Source organism: Pipistrellus hanaki (genome assembly GCF_964339955.1).
Source record: "Pipistrellus hanaki genome assembly, chromosome: 2".
NCBI lineage: Eukaryota > Metazoa > Chordata > Mammalia > Chiroptera > Vespertilionidae > Pipistrellus > Pipistrellus hanaki.
This window is the reverse complement of record NC_140504.1, coordinates 106,478,551-106,498,740: the sequence shown is the minus strand read 5'-3', so window position 1 is coordinate 106,498,740 and position 20,190 is coordinate 106,478,551. Positions and strand designations below refer to the sequence as shown.

General features: G+C 43.2%; 1 protein-coding gene across 6 annotated transcripts in view; it reads right to left on the bottom strand.

Moving 5' to 3' along the window:
* Positions 1–20,190, bottom strand: part of NUP210 (nucleoporin 210) — a 134,715-nt gene that overhangs the window by 23,256 nt on the left and 91,269 nt on the right. For all 6 annotated transcript variants that reach the window (XM_084872409.1, XM_084872407.1, XM_084872406.1 and 3 more), the window contains 5 exons: positions 5,283–5,411; positions 4,087–4,214; positions 3,859–3,994; positions 2,474–2,536; positions 2,097–2,276 (listed from right to left, as the gene is read on the bottom strand). In XM_084872409.1, the coding sequence (XP_084728535.1) occupies positions 2,097–2,276; positions 2,474–2,536; positions 3,859–3,994; positions 4,087–4,214; positions 5,283–5,411 (636 nt within the window). The remainder of the gene's footprint in view (positions 1–2,096; positions 2,277–2,473; positions 2,537–3,858; positions 3,995–4,086; positions 4,215–5,282; positions 5,412–20,190) is intronic.

The window sequence follows — 20,190 nt, the reverse complement described above, 5'->3', positions numbered from 1 at the left end:
GTCCACCCCTTAACCTTAGGTGCTGATTCTTGGATAGAGAGAACTGGAAGCTTCGGACCAGAATCACAATCCCTTCAGGGACACACACAAGGACCTCAGGCTGAGCTCACACCTGCCTGGGCTCGAATAGCTTCTCCCTCTGTCAGGGGGCATTAGGGCCTTCTCCAAGCAGCCCCTCACCCCTAACCTGCCAGATGGGAGACAAAAAAAGAGGGGTGGCCCAGAAAGGTTAGACCATAATGAGCAGAGATAGCCAGGAGGGAAATGCATGGCTATGTGTCCCTTTGGCCAAATTTCCAGTCAGCTGCCATTTCTGCCACCTAGAGCCCCAAGAGGGGAAAAGTAAGCCAGTTTCTATGGCTACAATACTCCCTAAAGAGAGAAGACAAGGGCTGAAACCGGTTTGGCTCAGTGGTAGAGCATCGGTCTGAGGACTGAAAGGTCCCGGGTTCGATTCTGGTCAAGGGCATGCACATTGGTTGCAGGCACATCCCCCGAGGAGGGTGTGCAGGAGGTGGCTGGTTGATGTTTCTCTCTCATCGACGTTTCTGGCTCTCTATCTCTCTCCCTTCCTCTCTGTAAAAAATCAATAAAATATATTTAAAATAAATAAATAAATAAATAAATAAATAAATAAACAAACAAACAGAGAAGACAAGGGCAGAGCCTCCTTGTTCCTAAATCTATTCTCCAAAGACATCTGAACCACGAAGTGCACAAGATAGACTTACATTCCCAACACTTTCTGATATTTAGCAAATTGATAGGCAGAACCAGTGTCCACCTCCACAATTCAAAAGGACTGCAAAGTTTAACTGGGGTTTATGGAAGACACTGAAACTTCTGGAGAAAGAAGTAAATCAGTGAACTCAACGTCGGCTCAGAGTCAGTCTGGGGGGAGGAGGGCGCATCAGCCTCCCTCCCCGGGCAGCATGTGCCCCAGCTCCTTTCTTCTCTTACCTTGTAGGTGGCTCAGACAAGGAACAGGATGACTGGGTTTTGAAACATTACACAAAACAAAAAGCTCTCCTCAAGCCCAGATTTCCATCACAGACATCAGCATGAGGCAGCCTCCCCTGAGATGCTCTGTAGGTCACTGCAGGCCAAGGTATTAGGGAGAGTCCAAGAGATCTGAGCCCTTCTCAGGAGGTGGAAATGATCTCCCATCTCCTTTCCAGAGGCCCAAAGAGGTACCCACCCCCCTGGAAAGAAGGGAAATCATCACATTTGGGGACATCAACTTTCATGTGTTTGGAGTCAGTCCCACTGACATGGAGCAGTGGGGCTCTCCCAAGGAGAGACCTTCCCTAGCTAGGCTTTCCAGCATGTTGATGCAGAAAAGCAACCAGGAAATGTCCCCCACTCAGCAAAGAGGCTTGAAAGACAACCTCTAGTGGAGCCAAAGATATTAGCAGATGATTCCAGTTTTGTTTCTCCTGGAAATACAAATCCAGGCCCAAAATACTGTTGGTGTCCAATTATTTATGCTTTTAAGCCAAGCCTGTGCAAACCTGTGAAAACCCACACTGTAATCCACAACATGTGACAGAGCCAACAGTACCCCTTCTATTCCCTCGGAACATCCCAGCCTTGCTTGAATTGAAAGAACGAAAAGACTGAGACCCCTGCTGTCGGCAGGCCCAGGTCAGCCCTAGAACTGCTGCATAGAAACCGGGGTCTCTAGCAGATTCCCTAGCCCTAGAAACAGGGAGAGGGGCACAACTGCGAGGGTGCTGAGGGCTAAAGTAGGGGTGTATAGTGCTCTGGGAAGAGTCTGTCTCCACATCTGGCACCATCCCCAGGGCAGGGGCTAGAGACTCTGTCCCTTAAAAAGAAGTTAGGAATTCAGTCTGGAGAAGAATCCAGGTGCCCCGAGTTGGCAGGGCTGACTCAGGTGACAGACAGAGATTGTAGCCTCAGAAGGCAGAAGCAAGATCCTCAGAGAGGGATGGTCCTTGGAAACAGAGCCCAAACCCAATGAACAGGGCTGTCTCCCCTTCACAGATGACCACCCTGCAGCTGCTAGGGTGCAGTAAGCCCCATCACGAGAGTGGACTCAGAAAGCACCCATCTCTGATGGAGCCCAGGCCTGTCACCTGAGACACAATGACGAGCTTTCCGGTCTCAGCATCCACGGCTTGGACGACGCCGGACACGGTGCCATTGCCAACGGTGAGTCCCCGCACCAGCCCAGCACAGTTCACCACTGCCAGGCTCTCGTTGCTGATGGAGAAGAGGATGTTGGATTGAGGCTGGGGGCCTCCCTCAGAGGTGATCTGGAGTGGGGAGAAACAGCAGTGCCGTCAACCCCTATGCTCCTAGTAGCCATGCCTTGTCTTCAGAGATGAGAGTGCTAACATCCCAGAGCATTCCATCTCAGCACACCTGGAGCCAGGGCAGGGTGTGCGGCTACTGCCTGTTGGTACCTGGCCGTGGATGTGGGTGGCACAAGGATGTTGCCTTTGGCTCGTACCTGCATCATAGCCCCAATAATCAGCGTCATCTTCCTGGGTATGAGCCTAAATGGGGGAAAGACCTGGGTGGGGAGACAAAAGAGAAAGTGGGGACCATTGCATTCCAAGCTCATGCTGTTCGGTATAATTCACTCTTACCATTTTCAGGGAGAAGGGAACATGATGCATGAACATCACTCCTCTGTGAAGGGATACCAGTGAGAGCCTTGGAGTCCTGTGCCAACTCTGGGGGAGCCTGAGTAGCTCCCACAGGCTCTCATCCCACCTACAGGCCCAAGACTCTGTGTTTGGGGGCATGTCCTACTACTTGTGAAGGTCTCCTGGGATTAGAGATGCATTTTCCAGCCCAGACTTGTATAATAGGATCAGGTGGGTCTTGTGATCTGGGAGATTCAGTTTCAAATCCACTGCCTTTCAGATTTCCCCAATTCATCTTTGGAAATTTGACTTCCCCAAATTTCTCAAAATTTCTACCTACTGGCAAATTACCTCTACTTCAATGCCCTCAAAACTTCTTAGAAGGTGGGCCCGAGGAGTAGTGAAGAGGATGCCCAATCTCTGTAGCAAGGCAAAGCCCCACATCTTCCTCTTGTTCCTCAACCCCCACCTGGCAAGAGGTGAGTAAAAAAGCCAATCGGCTGAGAGGCTGCTTTGTGTGTGAGGATTAGACTCAGGGCTGAGCTATTCATAGGCAGAAATGAACTCCATTCCACCAGGAGAAAGGTGCACTTCCATGTGGAGGCACAGTCCACATCCACCAGCATCAGATACAGACTGATTAACAAACAGTGCATAAGCCCGTGTGTGGCTGAGACCCTTGGAAAATGCCAGCAGGAGCCAAAAAGTCTAGTGCTGCTGTTGAAGAATAAAGTTGGACAGGACTTCTTGGTCATGGCTGCCTAGGTCCCTGGTGACTGTGGGGGTCCGGTCAAAAGCTAATATCATATGACAGCCCAAGTCACTTGCTGAGATGATGCTGGGGGGACCTCAGAGCTTCCCTATCCAGTAGTTGCTTGCTCCAGGTGCTCCCATCCCAAAAGCTTGCCCCTTCTAAGGGTCCCATCTAACATTCAGACTGACTGCCAAGAGGAGCAGCTTCTGCCTGGCACTACAGCAGCTTAGAGTGCCCTGCATTACCCTGCTGGGTGGTAAGATGCTTTCTTTCTCTGAGCCACATCAATGTCCCCATGCCCCAGAGGGAGATTAAAGTAGCTAAGCCCTTCCTCTGGAGCTGCCCTCAGCACCCTGAGGCTGGTAATCAAGGCACACTGTAGGGCACAGATGCTAAAATGGCCTATCACAAAAAGGCTGGCCTCCCCTCTCTACCAGTGTGCCCCTTAGGGGCTGGGCTGACCCCATGTGGCATGAGGAGGAGTAACTTTACCTCAATCTGTTGTGGGGCTGAGTTGATTCTCTGTCCAGTTTTATCGGTCACAACTGCAGTGAGACTTGTCTGGCCAATGGCCACACCATGAATGTGGAACGTGGCAGTGTAGTTGTCAAGGGCCTCGTCAAGGGAGCTGGAACAGAGGGAAGGGCTGGGACTTCTCCCCCAGACAGACCTGTCAGCACCATCCCTGAGTTGCTTTGTCCTGACCCCTGGGGAACTCACACCAATGTGACGATCTGAGAGGCCGCTTGGAGCTTCAGGTCCATGAAGGCAAAGTATTTGGCCAGGAAAGGCTTCTTGTGCAAGTCCAGCACACGGACATATGCCTTGACTGTCTTCCCAATCTCCACCTGTATTACAGGGGACAGATTCTGGGGGCTTGAAATGACCAACTCCACACCTATAGCAACCTACAACCTTCTGAGAAACGTCAAACCCACAGACCTGGAAATTAGGGACAGGTCACCTGGATTGACCTCCAGACTATTGGCCAATCAACAAATGAAAATCAGTGGAATAGTTGCTGTATACCAGGAGCCTTGGAGATACTTAGATGCAAAAATTATACTCCCAACTCTTAAAGAATTAACCATCAAATTAGATAAGGCACAGCTTAGAATGGCAGCCAATGTACAGTAGGAGTTCAATAAGTGCACAATGACTGAATATGTCACACCTGGCAGCATATAATACACACAGTAAGAACTTTAGGAAATGGGAGTCAGAAATGCTAAGTGAAATCTGGTCAGCAAATCACCAGTGACAATGAGACCACAGGAGGAATATTTGAGGCTGTGGAAAAGAACATTGGCTTTTTAAGTTGTCTAAGCTGCTCAAACACTTCCCTTTTAATTAACCATTCTCTCCACTCAGAAAAATAGGAACCAACAGTAACTCTATAAATCTAGCTACAGTTACTTTAGGTATTTGAAGTATAAACATTTCCTACTTACATTAAAGAAAAGCCTAGATTTATTATGTATTTACTTTTCAAAGACTTTGCATTAGTAAGCTTTATTCAATTGTCAATGAAATTCCTGAGAATCCAAAAGCCACATAGTGGGGAGAAAATTTCATGTTCCACAAGGTGTGCACCCAGCTGGCTAGTGACCTGCGCCAGCTGGAAGACAGGAATCCCTGATCAAGGCTGATGTGGAGACAAGTTCAAGGGGGATTTGCAGCCAAGCTTTATTGCTGTCAACTGGGCCGAAGAAGTACAACCTCAGAGCTTATTCTGCACTATGTACACAGAACAGCAGAAATGAGAGACAACAGTGCAAACTCATAGCAACTCAGGAAGGACACAGAAACCAGTAGAAAAAGCAAAAAACATGAGAAAAATATCTCCCATGGCCACAGCATCTTCCTGGTTTCTGTGAATCAGTAGAGAAGGGGCATATCAGAAAGCTGACACTGACCTTGTCTACCACTCGGACGTACAGCTCCTGAATGTCTGAGACATAAACATCAGCCTTCGCTGGGGCTGGGAAGGTGAGGCACAAGTCGTGGATCATGATGGTTGACATGCCCGGGAACAAAGGGTATACCTGTAGGGTCAGAGGTGGGCTCAGTTATAGCTTTTCACAGCAGCAGGCTATCCCCATGGAACACCAACTCACAGAGACCTCTGGGACAGGATTGGAAGTAATTCACAGAGAAAATCCTAACTCAAATGTTGCCCTTCCCACTCAAGAACCTGTGGGGGAAGAAAGGTTTCAGACCCTAAGGAGACAACCAAATATGATTATCTCACATCTAGGTTAAAACCCAGAGAGTGAGTCCAAATTCTTAACACATCCTTTAAGAACCTGACACAATCTGGCCCCTACTCATGACTCTAATTTCACTGAAAACCACAGTCCCCCAGCATAATCACACTGTAGCCACACTGTTCTTTTTGTGCCTCAGAACTGACCAGCACCTGCCTGCTGGTCTCAGGTCTGCACTGTCTTTCCTAAATAAAGATTTGGGATTCTTCTCTCACAGCTTCACCTGCTGGCCACACTTATGTTTCAAGTCCCTATTTAAGTATCGTTTCAGGAAAGTCCTCACTGACCCCAGACTGGCCAAGTTCCTGTCACCTCTGCTCATTTCCAGTGCAGTTATACCTTCCATAATTCAGTCTTGGTGTAGACCCTTATTTGTGTCACCCTGTTCCAGGCTGTCTTATCCCCTACTGTATCCTCAGGACTGAGCCTAACATCTAGTACAGACTATCACCCAACAAACTTGTCTTCATTAGATCAAGTTCCATGGGCATAGTTAGCTGAGCCACTCAGTTACCACAAAGAAACTGGATGCTTCAACCTGCTTGCTTAGTTTTACTTTTATCTTGAAGACTTGGGAATTCGGCGGGGGGGTGGGGGGTCTGCAAACCCAACTAGGGTTGGGAAGGGTTGTTTCTAGTCCAACACCTTCAATGTACACATGGGGAAACAGAGGCTCACACAGGATGAGAGCACAGCCCTGTATGGGTAGCACTGGTGAGGGAATCCAAGTGCCTAAGCTCCCAATGTAAGGCTCCAACCACATCACTCTGCCATTTCCAGAGCTGATACCTGATCTAATTAGTCAAAAACAGCAGTTTGGGTCCCCACCACATCACCACCCCATACTACTCAGTGAGGCAAAATCCATTGGGACCCCAAACGCTGCAGCTGACACCTGCAGGACCAGCTCCATGGGAGAAGAAAGTGCAGCTCAAAACAGGGTCTATACAGTGTGAGACTCGAGACAGATCCAGCCTCTGGGCTAAGAAATCCCTGACCACTGGAGTACAAGAGGATTCAACTTCTCGGACGTCAATCACATTGCCTAGGACCAGAAAGGGACAGTGACTCACATTCACTTGAGCAGCTACATTGAGGCACAGGGTAGACACATCAGGAACCAGATTCAACAACATTAGAGCAAAATCCAGTGAGCCACACAAAGAGCAGACCCAAAGCACCTGTATAACAGCTGACACAACGATATTGAGGATGAAGCTCACTGGCATCAAATCAGAGGAGAGATCCCTCCCATAAATGGGACATCAACAATCAAGTCCCAATTATAACAGGAGAGCACAAAGAACACACATAAGAATCATTCCTAGAGTATCCAGCTCAGGTGAACAAAGAGACTACGCAACTGGATCCCTTAAGACACTTTCTATATAAGGCCATTCCACAAAGACTGGGAGGGAGGCATAGCAATTCTATCTCATATATAGAAGCAAATACAAGCAGACAGGTAAATGGGGAGACAAAGAAATAACTCTCAAATGGGAGAAAAGGAATATCCAGAAAAAGATCTAAATGAGATAGATGCAAACAACCTATTAGACATTGAGTTCAAAGCAATGGTTATAAATATGCTTAAGACCAGCATGGCTCAGTGGTTGATCATTGACCTAGGAACCAGGAGGTCACAGTTCGATTCCCAGTCAGGGCACATATGGTTATGGGCTCAATCTCTAATGTGGGGCATGCAGGATGAAACCAATCAATAATTTTTCTCTTATCATTGATGTTTCTATCCTCTCTCTCTTTCCCTTCTTCTCTGAAATCAATAAAAATATATTTTTAAAAAATATGCTTTAGGCCCTAACCAGTTTGGCTGAATGGATAGAGAGTCAGCCTGCAGACTGTAGGGTCCCAGGTTCAGTTCTGGTCAAGGGCGTGTTCCTACTGGGGATGTGCAGGAGGCAGCTGATCAATGAATGGTTCTCTTTCATCAATGTTTCTAACTCTCTATCCTCCTCCCTTCCTCTCTGTAAAAAATCAATAAAATGTATTTTTAAAAATATGCTTAAGGAAAACTTAGTGCATATTTCAACAGCATGAAAAGGGAAATAGAATTCCATTTTCATGCTGAACAAGACAGGAATGAAAAATGAAATATCTGACACTAAGAACACACTGGAAGGGATTAAAAGTGGATGAAGCAGAGGATTGAATCAGCGATCTGGAAGACAAAGTAGAAATAAATACCCAATAAGAGCAGCAAATAGAAAAAAGATTTAGAAAGCAGGAAGATAGCTTAAGGGAGCTCTGGGACAACATGAACCTAAAGAGACACATACTTAGACACATCACAATTGAAATGGAAAATGTTAAAGACCAAGAAAGAATCTTAAAGGTAGCAAGAGAGAAAGAGAAAAATTACATACAAAGGAATACCCATTAGAATATCAATTTACTTCTTAAGAGACACTTCAGGCCAGAAGGGAGTGGCATGAAATATGAAGTACTCAAAGTAAAGAAAAGTAAGGGCCTAAATCCAAGACTACTGTATCCAGCTAGGTTATCATTCAAAATTGAAGGTGAAATAAAAAGCTTTCCAGACAAAACATGGCTAAAGGAGTAAATTACCACCAAATCAGCAATGCAAGAAATGTTAAAGGCATTGCATTAAGGGGGGAAACCAAAATGGCGACATAGGTAAACACCTATACTTGCTGCCTCCCAAAACCACATAAAAATTACAACTAAAAGACAAAACAACTATCGTATTTTCCGGCGTATAAGAAGACTTCGAAACGAAAAAAAATCAACCGAAAATCGGGGATCGTCTTATATGCCGAGTATATCCCGAAAAACGTCTGGATATGCCGCTAAAGGATTTCTTGTTTCTCGGTCAAGTTCATGGCATTGCCATTTGTGAAAAGACCTTCCATTTATCAATGTACAGTATATTACAGTATGTTCGAAAAATGTCATTCATTAAAAATTTAATTAAAAAAAGAACTGGTGTTGCCTCACAAGTGGGGGGTAGTCTTATATAGCGAACATAGGCCTAAACCTATATTTTAACTGTAAAATTAGGGGGTTGTCTTATATGCCCAGTCGTCTTATATGCCGGAAAATACGGTACCCTGTTTCCCCGAAAATAAGACAGTGTCTTATATTAATTTTTGCTCCCAAAGATGTGCTAGATCTTATTTTCAGGGGATGTCTTATTTTTCCATGCACTAGGTCTTATTTTCGGAGGATGTCTTATTTTCGGGGAAACACAGTATCACCCAGAACCACAGGAAAGCTGGCTGAGTGGAAGTACTACAACTAGAGAAAGAAAGCACATTGAGACTGATAGGAGGTGTAGAGGTGCAGAACGGGATAGACCAGCACCCACATGTGCCACTTTTTTAATTGGTAGGGAGATCGAATCTTCGGAAGCTGCCTGGAGGACCAAGGGCTCCAAGTCCAACACCAGCCCCCAGCCCAGGGTCCCAGAGCTGGGAAAAGAAGTCCCTATGGGCCATGAGAACCATGGACTGTAAAAACCAGTGTGGATTGGGGCTGAGTGACATACAGATTGTTGAAGACCCAGGTGCTCTTCTTAAAAGACTGGCACCATGAACTGAATTTACAAGTTCTCACTTCCTCTGAGTTCCAGTGCCGGGCAAGGCTCTGGGAGACCTAGACATATACAGGGAGAAAATGGACTGTCTGGCATCTGGACAGGAATGCTGATGCAGTTTTCTTCAAGATGGAGGTGCTTGCAACAGTCATTGTTCCCGTGCTGAGACCTCCTCAGTGCATGGCTGATTGACAGCCATTTCTGTTTGCTCCATCCTGGTGACTCCTTGAAACCACACCCCACCCAATTTACAACCCCACCCAAGCTGTGGGCAGTGGCTTTTGCATATGAACAGGCAAAAACTGTTAAATGAGCTGCAGCTGGGTTAGGAAGCTGCCAAAATATCAATAAAAGGCCCCAAAATGGCACCAGCACCAGCCTGCCTTTCTTCACAGCTCAGCCTCGTCTGGGCACTTCCAAACTAAAGAGGAGGAATCTATAGATCTCTCTGTAGCTCCATGCAGTGGCTGACTTTGCACCCCCCTGGAGACCCAAGAGCCAGTATACCAGTGGTCAGTGTGAGACCGTACCAGATCACAACTCTTTACATCCATAAGTGACACACTCAAGGGGCAGATTCAGTGAACACCAAAGCCCCACTGAAGCAAGTCCTGCCCCATAAGGGTGTCTCCTGCACAGCAGCTCTTCCATTGTAGACAAGGTTGGTCCTCAAAGCCAATTGGCCTGGAGATAAATTCCTCCCAGTGATACCAACAGCAATCAAGGCTCAACTACAACAAAACTACACACAGCCCATCAAGGCATGCACCAAGAGTGATAACCTCAGGTGATTGGGAAGGCTGAGCCATTGGGTCCTATAGGACACCTACTATACAAGGCCACTCTATCAACTCAAGGAGACTTAGCAGCTACCAATTACATAGAAACAAATACAGGGAAGCAGCCAAAAATGACGAGACAAAGAAACATGTCACAAATGAAAGAAATGGAAGAAAGCAAACTACTGGATACAGAGTTCAAAATGACAGTTTATAAGGTTACTCAAGAATCTTCTAGAAACCTCTGAGGAACTTAGTGAGACTTTCAAGGATCCTAGTGAGAATGCAATAAATAAATAAATAAATAAATAAATAAATAAATAAAATAAAAAATAAAAAAAATGGGGGGGAGGGGGGGAGATCAGCCAGAAATTAAGCATACACTGACTGAAATATACAGGGATTCAATAGGAGATTAGAGGATTATGAGAATCAAATCAATGATTTGAAATACGAGGAAGCAAAAAACACCCAACCAGAAAAGCAAAAAGCAAAAAGAATCCAAAAATATGAAGATAGTGCAAGGAGCCTCTGGGACAACTTCAAGCAAACCAACATTCGAATTATGGGGGTAACAGGAGAAGGGAGATACTGAAAGCCTATATGAAGAAATACTGAAAGCCTATTTGAAGAAATAACGACAGAAAACTTTCCCCACCTGGTGAAAGAAACAGACTTACAAGTCCAGGAAGTGCAGAGAACACCAAACAAGAGGAATCAAAGAGGACCACACAAAGACACATCATAATTAAAATGCCAAGAGAAAAAGACAGAGAATCTTAAAAGCAGCAAGAGAAAAACAGTTAGTTACCTACAAGGGACATCCATTTGACTGTCAGCTGATTTCCAACAGAAACTATGCAAGCCAGATGGGAGTGGCAAGAAATATTCAAAGTGATGAATAGCAAGAACATACAACCAAGAATATTCTACCCAGCAAAGTTATCATTGAGAATTGAAGATCAGATAAAGAGCTACACAGACAAGAAAAAGCTAAAGGAGTTCATCACCACCAAACCAGTATTATATGAAATGCTGAAGGGTATTCTTTAAGAAGAGGAAGAAGAAGAAGAAAAAGGTAAAGATAAAAAAAAGAACAACAAAATGAAAACAAATACATATCTATCAACAAGTGAATTTAAAAATCAAATGAATAAAAAAAATTTGATGAACAGAATAAACTGGTGAATGGAATAGAATCAGGGGCATGGAAATGGAACAGACTGACAATTCTCATAGGGAAGGGGGTGTGAGAGGGTGCGAGAAGAGATTAGACAAAGATCTTATATGCATGTATGCATTACCTATGGTCACAGACAATAGGGAGGCAAGGGCCTGGATTGGGATGGGAACCAGGTGGAGGGGAGCTATGAGAGGGAAAAAGAGGGACATCTGTAATAATCTCAACAATAAAGATTAACTTTTAAAAAGAGAAACTGCTTTAAGGAGAAGAAAAAGAGAGGAGATCACAGGCATAAAGAAAATAAAAACAACAATAAATAAATACCTACCAATAATAAATAAACTTAAATGCAAATAGACTAAATGCTCCAATCAAAAGACATAGGGTGACTGAATGGATAAGTCAACATGACCCATATATATGCTGTCTACAAGAACCACTTCAGAACAAAAGATACACACAGATTGAGAGTGAAGTGATGGAAAAATATATTCCATGCAAATAGAAAGGGGGGGGGGTAAGCTAGAGTAGCAATACTCATATCAGACAAAATAGACTTCTAAACAAAGGCCATACCAAGAGAAAAAGTAGGCCACTACACTATACTAAAGGTAATGACTCAATAATATAGCCCTTGTCAACATATATGCATCCAACATAGGAGCACCCAAGTACATTAAAAACTCTTGAAGGACTTGAAGAAAGAGATTTACAGCAATACAGTCATAGTGAAGGACTTTAATACTCCACTGACATCACTGGATAGATAATCCAGACCAAAAATTAACAAGAAAACAGGCCTTAAATGACACACTAGATCAGATAGATCTAACAGATATTTACAGAACATTTTACCTCAACACAACAGAATATACAGTCTTCTCAAGTGAACATGGAACATTCTCAAAAATAGACCCTATGTTAGGGCACAAAACAAGTCTATACAAATTCAAGAAGATTGATATAATACTAAGCATTTTCTGAGATCACAATGGCATAAAGTTAGAAATCAACTACAACAACAAAAAACTCATGGAGATACATGGAGGCTAGATAGCATGTTTTAAACAATGAATGGGTCAACAATGAGATCAAGAAAGAAATTAAAGACTTCATAGAAACAAATGAAAATGAACACACAATCACCCAAAACCTATAGGACAGGGCAAAAGCAATCCCGAAAGGGAAGTTCATAGCACTACAGGCCTACCTCAAGAAACAAGAAAAGGACTAATAAACTACCTAGCCCTACAAATAAATGAAATAGAAAGAAAACAGCAAGAAAAACCCACAGAACGTAGAATAAAGGAAATAATGAAGATCAGAGTGGAAATAAATGATATAGAGACTAAAACAAACTAACAACAAAAACCAGTACAAAAGATTAATAATTCTAAGAGCTGGTATTTTGAAAAGATAAACAAGATTAAAGAACCCCTAGCCAGACTCATTAAGAAACTAAGAGAGAGGATGCAAAAAAATAAAATTCAAAATGAAAGCATTGATTTAACCATGGATACCACAGAAATACAAAGAATTGTAAGCAAATACTATGAACAACTGTATACCAATAAACTGGACCACCTGGGTGAAATGGACAAATTCCTAGAAAAATACAATCTTCCAAAACTCAATCAGGCAGAATCAGAAAACCTCAGTAGGCCAATAACAACTGATGAAATTGAACCATCAATTTAAAAACTTCCAGCAAACAAAAGTTCTAGACCAGATGAATTTACAGGTGAATTTTACCAAACATTCAAAAAAGAACTAACACCCATCCTTCTCAAACTATTGACAAAAATTCAAGAGGAAGGAATACTTTAAGCCCTTTTAATGAAGCCAGAATTGACTTAATTCCAAAACAAGATAAAGACACTACAATGAAAGAAAATTATGGGCTAATAGCCCTGATGAACACAGATGCTAAAATCCTCAACAAAATAGTAGCAAATTGGATCCAGAAACATGATCAAAAGGTTTATTTTCTTCATTGCCCCCTTGCTTCTTGATCAACATAGGACAAGGTATGTGAGGAAGAAGAAGTGTTGAAAACCCATGCCCAGAATGAATTCTATTATAATATTTAAATGTTGAGAACTTCAGCAAATAGGAGAAAGTCTTCAGAGAATAAGTGCATTATTGCTCATTAGACATTGTAAGTGGACCCAGAGGCAGCTTAGTTCATACGTGGCTGAAGCTATGATGTCCATGTCTGCCCAATAGGCCCCAAGCTCCTGCTCACAGTATCTCAGCTCCATGCTTTCCTCAGCACCATCATGCTTCAGACTTGTCCTTGCAGAGGCATTTACAGAAGAGTAAGGACCCTACAAACATTTCTGAATATCACAAAGGTCAACAGCTCCCATTTCCTATAGCATGCCTATCTGTCATGTGGAGGACCAGGCAGTGCCACACAAGAGTGCTGGGGTCAATGCTCCTGAGCAGATGCCCGTGAGGCTCATGCCGACAACTGAGACACTAGTATAACAAGCACTGAGAATGTCCCAGCTTGGATGCTGAATGAAACTTCAATCAGGGACTCCAGCCAGGGCTGGAAATGGGCACCTATCACAGAACATCCTCAGGAGAAAAGCAGGACATACCACAGTCCAAGCGCTGAAGCTACCACCTACTACCAACCTGATTTCAAGTATGGATGTACAATATCACCATAATGGCCTATGAGTCACAGGACTAAGGAGGTGGAGATGTCATCACAACTCCTTGGAACTGTGCTACCATCTGACTTGTTCACTTGGGGTCCCCAGTCCCGACCAAAGCCTGGCACACGAGAGTCCCCGATATTTGCTGAATAGCTGCATTACAGAAGGTATGAAGTGTTCAGCCCACAGGAGGATCCTTTTCCTGCTCTTATTAACCCATGGGCTTTGCTCAGAGGGCTTATCTTGAAATAAGATATTATTTGTTGAGAAGAAAGAAAACTTACGTTTAAATCAGGCAAATCACTCCAATATGCTAGCCAGCCAAAAGGAAAACAAAGACGCCCTGCAGAGAGTTTTGAGGGTTGTGTGAGCAGAATGGAGCAGCCCTTGCAGCACTGTGGGCACAGATACTCAGAAGCTAAAGCACACCCAGGAGCCATTCTTGAGTCCCAAATGGTGTCAATAGGGGAAGAAAGAAACTTTCTATTACTAACTGAAGAACTACTGTGGTTTTCTTGTCTCTCTGATTAAGTGAAATGAGAATCCTATTAACAGCTGGAAAATGACAGAGATGTACAGACATCCTTTAGAAATAACCATTTGAGAGAAGCTGCTAGGACCTGTCAGATTGTCAAGACTCCATGAAAAATTTCTCTGCAGATCATATAAGAAGTGAAGGAAACCAGAACACAATTTGTACCTAGAGTTGCAATGGTCTCTGCACAGGTCCAAGATGAGCAAAAGCAATATTTGTGGGGCCTGTACATAATGCTGCCTGCAGTCCTATAGTGCTAGACTTGCCAGAGTCATGCCTGCAATGGGCATTCTGTCCCACTCAGAAGAGCCATGACAAGGATGAGACACATGGCAGAGGCCCACGCACACCCTGGAGAGAGGCTGGAGCACTGTGCATCTGTAAAATGGGGACATCAGTACTTGTCATACTGAGAATCCTCCAGTGCTGCTGAAGGACTGCAGGACAACCTTAGAACTGCAGCACCATAGGATTGAATGGGTACCCAGGCCTTCTGGGGGATCTCACTCTGATGCTGGAATCCCATCTGGAGTCTTCCACACAAATGTCACAGCTTCTGTTTGAATGCCTCCAGGAGCAGGTGCTTACTGTCAACAGAGGTTATCTTGTCCAACATGGACTCCTAAAGCTCTTGTTCTATGAGTGATACTGTTGTAATAACCTGGTCATTATTTAAGAGGAGAGGAGTAAAGGGAAAGCCAAAGAGTAAAAGCTTTGCCGGAAAACTGTACTTAACATTCTCCAAGTCTGTTCCCCACTGATGAATAGGGAATGGGATTAGACAAGGCACTTTGGAACATGCCTGGTAAGGTCTGAGTGATGTGGGAAAGTCAGCCTGTCAATCACACCTGGAAGCAAGTTAGTGGCCAGAACAGTCATGGCCACTGCAAGTGTGCAAAACTTAAATATGTAAACTTCCAAACAAAGGATGTTCCCTTCTCTCCTCCCCCCCTTTTTTTTGGGACATGGGTTCCTGGGACACCCATTGCAGGGGGCTCCTGCACACATAGCACATGGTCATGTTGGGCTCAACATGGACAAAGAGTTTGGATACTAAACTACACCCAGCTGCAACATGAAATGGAAACTCTGGACAACGGCCTTTTTCTGGCTCTGTTGGAACCCCAGCTGTCCCTTTCCCAGAACTGTCTTAAGGGGCAGGGGACTTTGGAAGCCAAGAAATGTAGCTTCACTCAAATAAAGCCTTCCTCATCTAATCTTCCCATGCAAGTCGTAGAAAATTCATTTTCTGGAGATATTGCAAGAACCTCACTCCCACAGTGAAAGGGAAATTTGATTCTCTGGTAACAGGAGGAAAGGTCCCTCTGGCCACAGGTTCACCTCAGGGCTTATGCAAAATGTGGGGTGCAACATTTTCCTCAACTTGAAACTTCCTCTTCTTAAAAATGGAAGAACTACTTTTAATCTCCAGAAATAAAGCAAACCAGGCATATTTCAAGCAGTTGGAATTATTTATAATTTGAGGTTTTCTTTTTAATGTGAAGGATTTGACAGTGAATACTCATTTATGTGGCAGGAGGAATGGCCTAGAGAACTACTCTTTATTTTATAAAGGGAATAAAAATACTAGGGGAAAGTTTCAGATATGAACTCAGGCTTCCAGCAACCCTGAGTTTCCTCTAAAACCACACATTTGTGCCCAGGTACTGAGAGACAGTTTCCTTGCTCTGATTTACAGCAATGGTCCTGTCTTCTGTAATCATGAATCTGAGAACAGGAATGTATGACATGTGTCCTCACTGTGAACAAGTCCTCTCCATGGCAGCTAAAGACCACCAAGACTGACCACTGGAGGAATGTAGAAGATATTTGAAAAACAATATAACAAAAAAATCCGAAAGAAACAAAAAACTTAGAAAAACACATGCTAGCAAAACCAACAATAAGAAACACAATCTGAATAGACCTATACCAGTGAAAAGATTAAATTAGTAATCAAGAAACTACCCAAAAGAAAAGCCCATGTCAAGGTGGCTTCACTGGTTAATTCTAAAAATATTTAAGAGTAACAGTTACCAATTCTAAATAAAGTCTTTCAAAAATTATACGAGAGAACACTTCTAAGTCATCCCAAGATACTGATATTACCCTTATACCCAAACCAGACAGTAATAGAAAAAAAAAAACTATCCCAAACCAGTATCTTTTATGAATATGAACATAAAGTTTTCAACAAAATATTAGCTAACTGAATCCAGTTACATGTAAAAAGAATTATATATAATGATCAAGTAGTAGTTATCCTAGGAATGCAAGGTTGGTTTAATATCTAAAAGTCAATTAATGTAAGACATCATATTAACAAAATAAAAACCAATTATATTTTTTTAAATTTAATAAATCTTTATTGTTCAGATTACAATTGTTTCTCTTTTTCCTCCAATAGCTCCCTTCCACCCTTTTCCCACCCACCCTTTGCCCTTACCTCCCCATCACTGTCCTCATTCACAGGTGTATGATTTTTGTCCAGTCTCTTCCCGCAGACCCCACACCTTTTTCCTACTGAGATTTGTAAGTTCACTCCCTTCCTATGCCCCTGATTCAATTATATTCACCAGTTTATTCTGTTCCTCAGAGTTTTAATTCACTTGATTTTTAGATTCACTTGTTGATATATATTTGATGTTCATAATTTTTATCTTTACCTTTTTCTTCTTCCTCTTCTTAGAGAATACCTTTCAACATTTCATATAATACTGATTTGGTGGTGATGAACTCCTTTAGCTTTTTCTTATCTGTAAAGCTCTTTATCTGACCTTCAATTCTGAATGATAGCTTTGCTGGGTAGAGTAATCTTGGTTGTAGGTTCTTGCTATTCATCACTTTGACTATTTCTTGCCACTCCCATCTGGCCTGCATAGTTTCTTTACTTTTCTTTCTTTTTAAATATATTTTACTGATTTTCTACAGAGAGGAAGGGAGAGGGATAGAGAGCTAGAAATGTTGATGAGAGAGAAACATCAACCAGCTGCCTCCTGCACACCCCCTTACCGGGGATGTGACCGCAACCAATGTACATGCCCTTGACTGGAATCAAACCTGGGACCTTTCAGTCTGCAGACCGACGCTCTATCCACTGAGCCAAATCGGTTTCGGATGGCCTGCATAGTTTCTGTTGAGAAACCAGCTGACAGTTGTATAGGTGCTCCCTTGTAGGTAATAAACTGTTGTTTTTTTTCTTACTGCTTTTAAGATTTTCTCTTTGTCTTTTTCCCTTGGAATTTTAATTATGATGTGTCTTGATGTGGTCCTTTTTGGATTCCTTTTGCTTGAGGTTCTGTGTGCTTCCTGGGATTGTAAGTCTATTTTTTTCCACCAGCTAGGGTAAGTTTTCTGTCATTATTTCTTCAAATAGATTTTCAGTATCTTGCTCTCTCTCTTCTTCTGGCACCCCCATAATTTAGATGTTGGAACACTTGAAGTTGTCCTAGAGGCTCCTTACACTATCTTCATATTTTTGGATTTTTTTTTTCTTTTTGCTCTTTCGGTTCAGTGTTTCTTGCTTCTTTGTATTTCAAATCTTTGACTTGATTCTTGCATTCCTCTAGTCTGCTGTTATGTCTCTGTATAATATTTTTTATTTCAGTCAGTGTATGTTTAATTTCTAGTTGGTCCTTTTTCATATCCTTGAGGGTCTCGTTAAATTTATCAGCCTTTTCTAGAAAATTCTTGAAAAACCTTATAACTGTGGTTTTGAACTCTATATCCAGTCATTTGCTTTCCTCTATTTCTTTCATTTGTGATTTGTTTTTTGTCTCTGCATTTTGGCTGCTTCCCTGAGTTGTTAGAATAACTTTGTGTGCTAGGTGTCCTAAATGGCCCAGTGGCTCAGCCTCCCCAGTTACCTGCAGTGGACACTCTTGGTGCTCCCCTTTGTCGACTGTGTGTACAGCCTTGTTGTAGTTGGTATCACTGGGAGGAATTGACTTCCAGGTCAATTGGCTGTGAGAGTCAGCTGTGCCTAAGATGGAAGAACTTCTGTGCTGGAGACAGCCTTATGAGACAAGACTTGCAAAACTGCAAAAGCCTCTGTGCTCAGTTTGGATGGAGCAGAGTCTCAGGGCTGAGCAGACAACCTTGGCTTCCCATCAGCCCTGCCCTATGAGAACCCTAAGTTTCAGTGTCCCTCAGTAACTGCTGCAAGCACCTCTGAGAGAAAGCCACCCCCAAGTTTCACCCGCTACCAAACAGTCCAGTTTCTCCCCCAATAAATCTGGATTCCCAGATTCTCGCCCAGAACTGAGATTATGTGCAGTCGGGAGCTTCCATCTCTGTCCCGCTAGAGAAAGCCAGAGGCACACTCAGCAGTCAGTCCTCTCTGCGCACACTCACATGCGCGGCTCCAGACCTCTGACTTTCGCGGCTACCCTGAATTTCCATGTGCTTTTTGCTTTTTCTGACAGTCCATATTCCACCCATATAAGTTTAGATCCCCAAGGTCTTGCCCAGAACTGGGGTTCAGTGCAGTAGGAAGCTTCTATCTCCCTCTCGCTAGAGAAAGCCAGTCAGGCACTCAGCTGCCCATCCTCTCCGCATGCATGTCTCCATACTTCAGCCTTTTGCAGCTCCTCTGAGTCTCTGTGTGTTTTTCTTTCCTTCTAGTTGTAAAATCTCCACTCAGCCAGCTTTCCTGTGGTTTTGGATGATGTCCATTTTGTCTTTTAGTTGTAGTTTTGAAATTGTTGTGTGAGGTAGCAGTTTAGGTGTTTACCTGTGCTGCCATCTTGGTTTCTCTTCTTCCATAATTGTCTTAAGAGATACAGAAATGCATTTGACAGTGTTTAATACCTTTTCTTTTTATGTGTGTGTGTATACAAATAGAGGTGATAGTTATAATTTATGGGATTTCCTTTTGAAGTGATAAAAATACTCTACAACTTTTTATGGATGCATACCTGTATGAATATATTAAAAACCACTAAATTGTACACTTCGTTATTTAAAAATTTTTATTTTTTCCATCACCTTTAAAAAAAATATATTTTATTGATTTTTTTACAAAGAGGAAGGGAGAGGGATAGAGAGCTAGAAACATCAATGAGAGAGAGACATCGATCAGCTGCCTCCTGCACACCCCCTACCGGGGATGTGTCTGCAACCAATGTATATGCCCTTGAGCAGAATCGAACCTGAGACCTTTCAGTCCGCAGACCGATGCTCTATCAACTGAGACAAACCGGTTTTGGCTTTCCATCACCATTTATCTCCTCTGTGCTCTCTGTGCACTTCCACCTACACCCCTGTATCCCCATAATCACCACACTATTGTCCATGTTCTCTCTTTTTTTCTTTCTTGCTCAATCTCTCCACTCTTCCCGACCCTCCAGAGCTGTCTGCCTACTATGTACCTACTAGAGGCCCATTGCAGGAAGATTCCTGAAATAGGGCTTCCTGCGCCCATCTCTACCACCCAACCTGCTTCCCTCCCTTCTCCATTGCCCCACTTGCTTCTGCAGCTTTGCTCCCTTCTGCAGCACTTGACTTCCTTCTATGCTATCTTCAGTCTTTGCTCTATGACTGGATGTGCAAATTAATCTCCATCTTGGTTGGGTTAATTTGCATTCTCTCTCCTGATTGGCTGGTGGGTGTGGCTTGTGGGTGTTGTAGATGTACAGTCAATTTGCATGTTTCTCTTTTATTAGATAGAATGAATCTGCCTCTATTTTGCTTAATCGTTCAATTTGTTCATTAAATTACACATGAGTGAAATCACATGATGCTTGTCTTTCTCTGACTGGCTTATTTTACTTTGCATAATGTTCTCTAGATCCATCCATGCTGTCACAAATGGTAAAACTT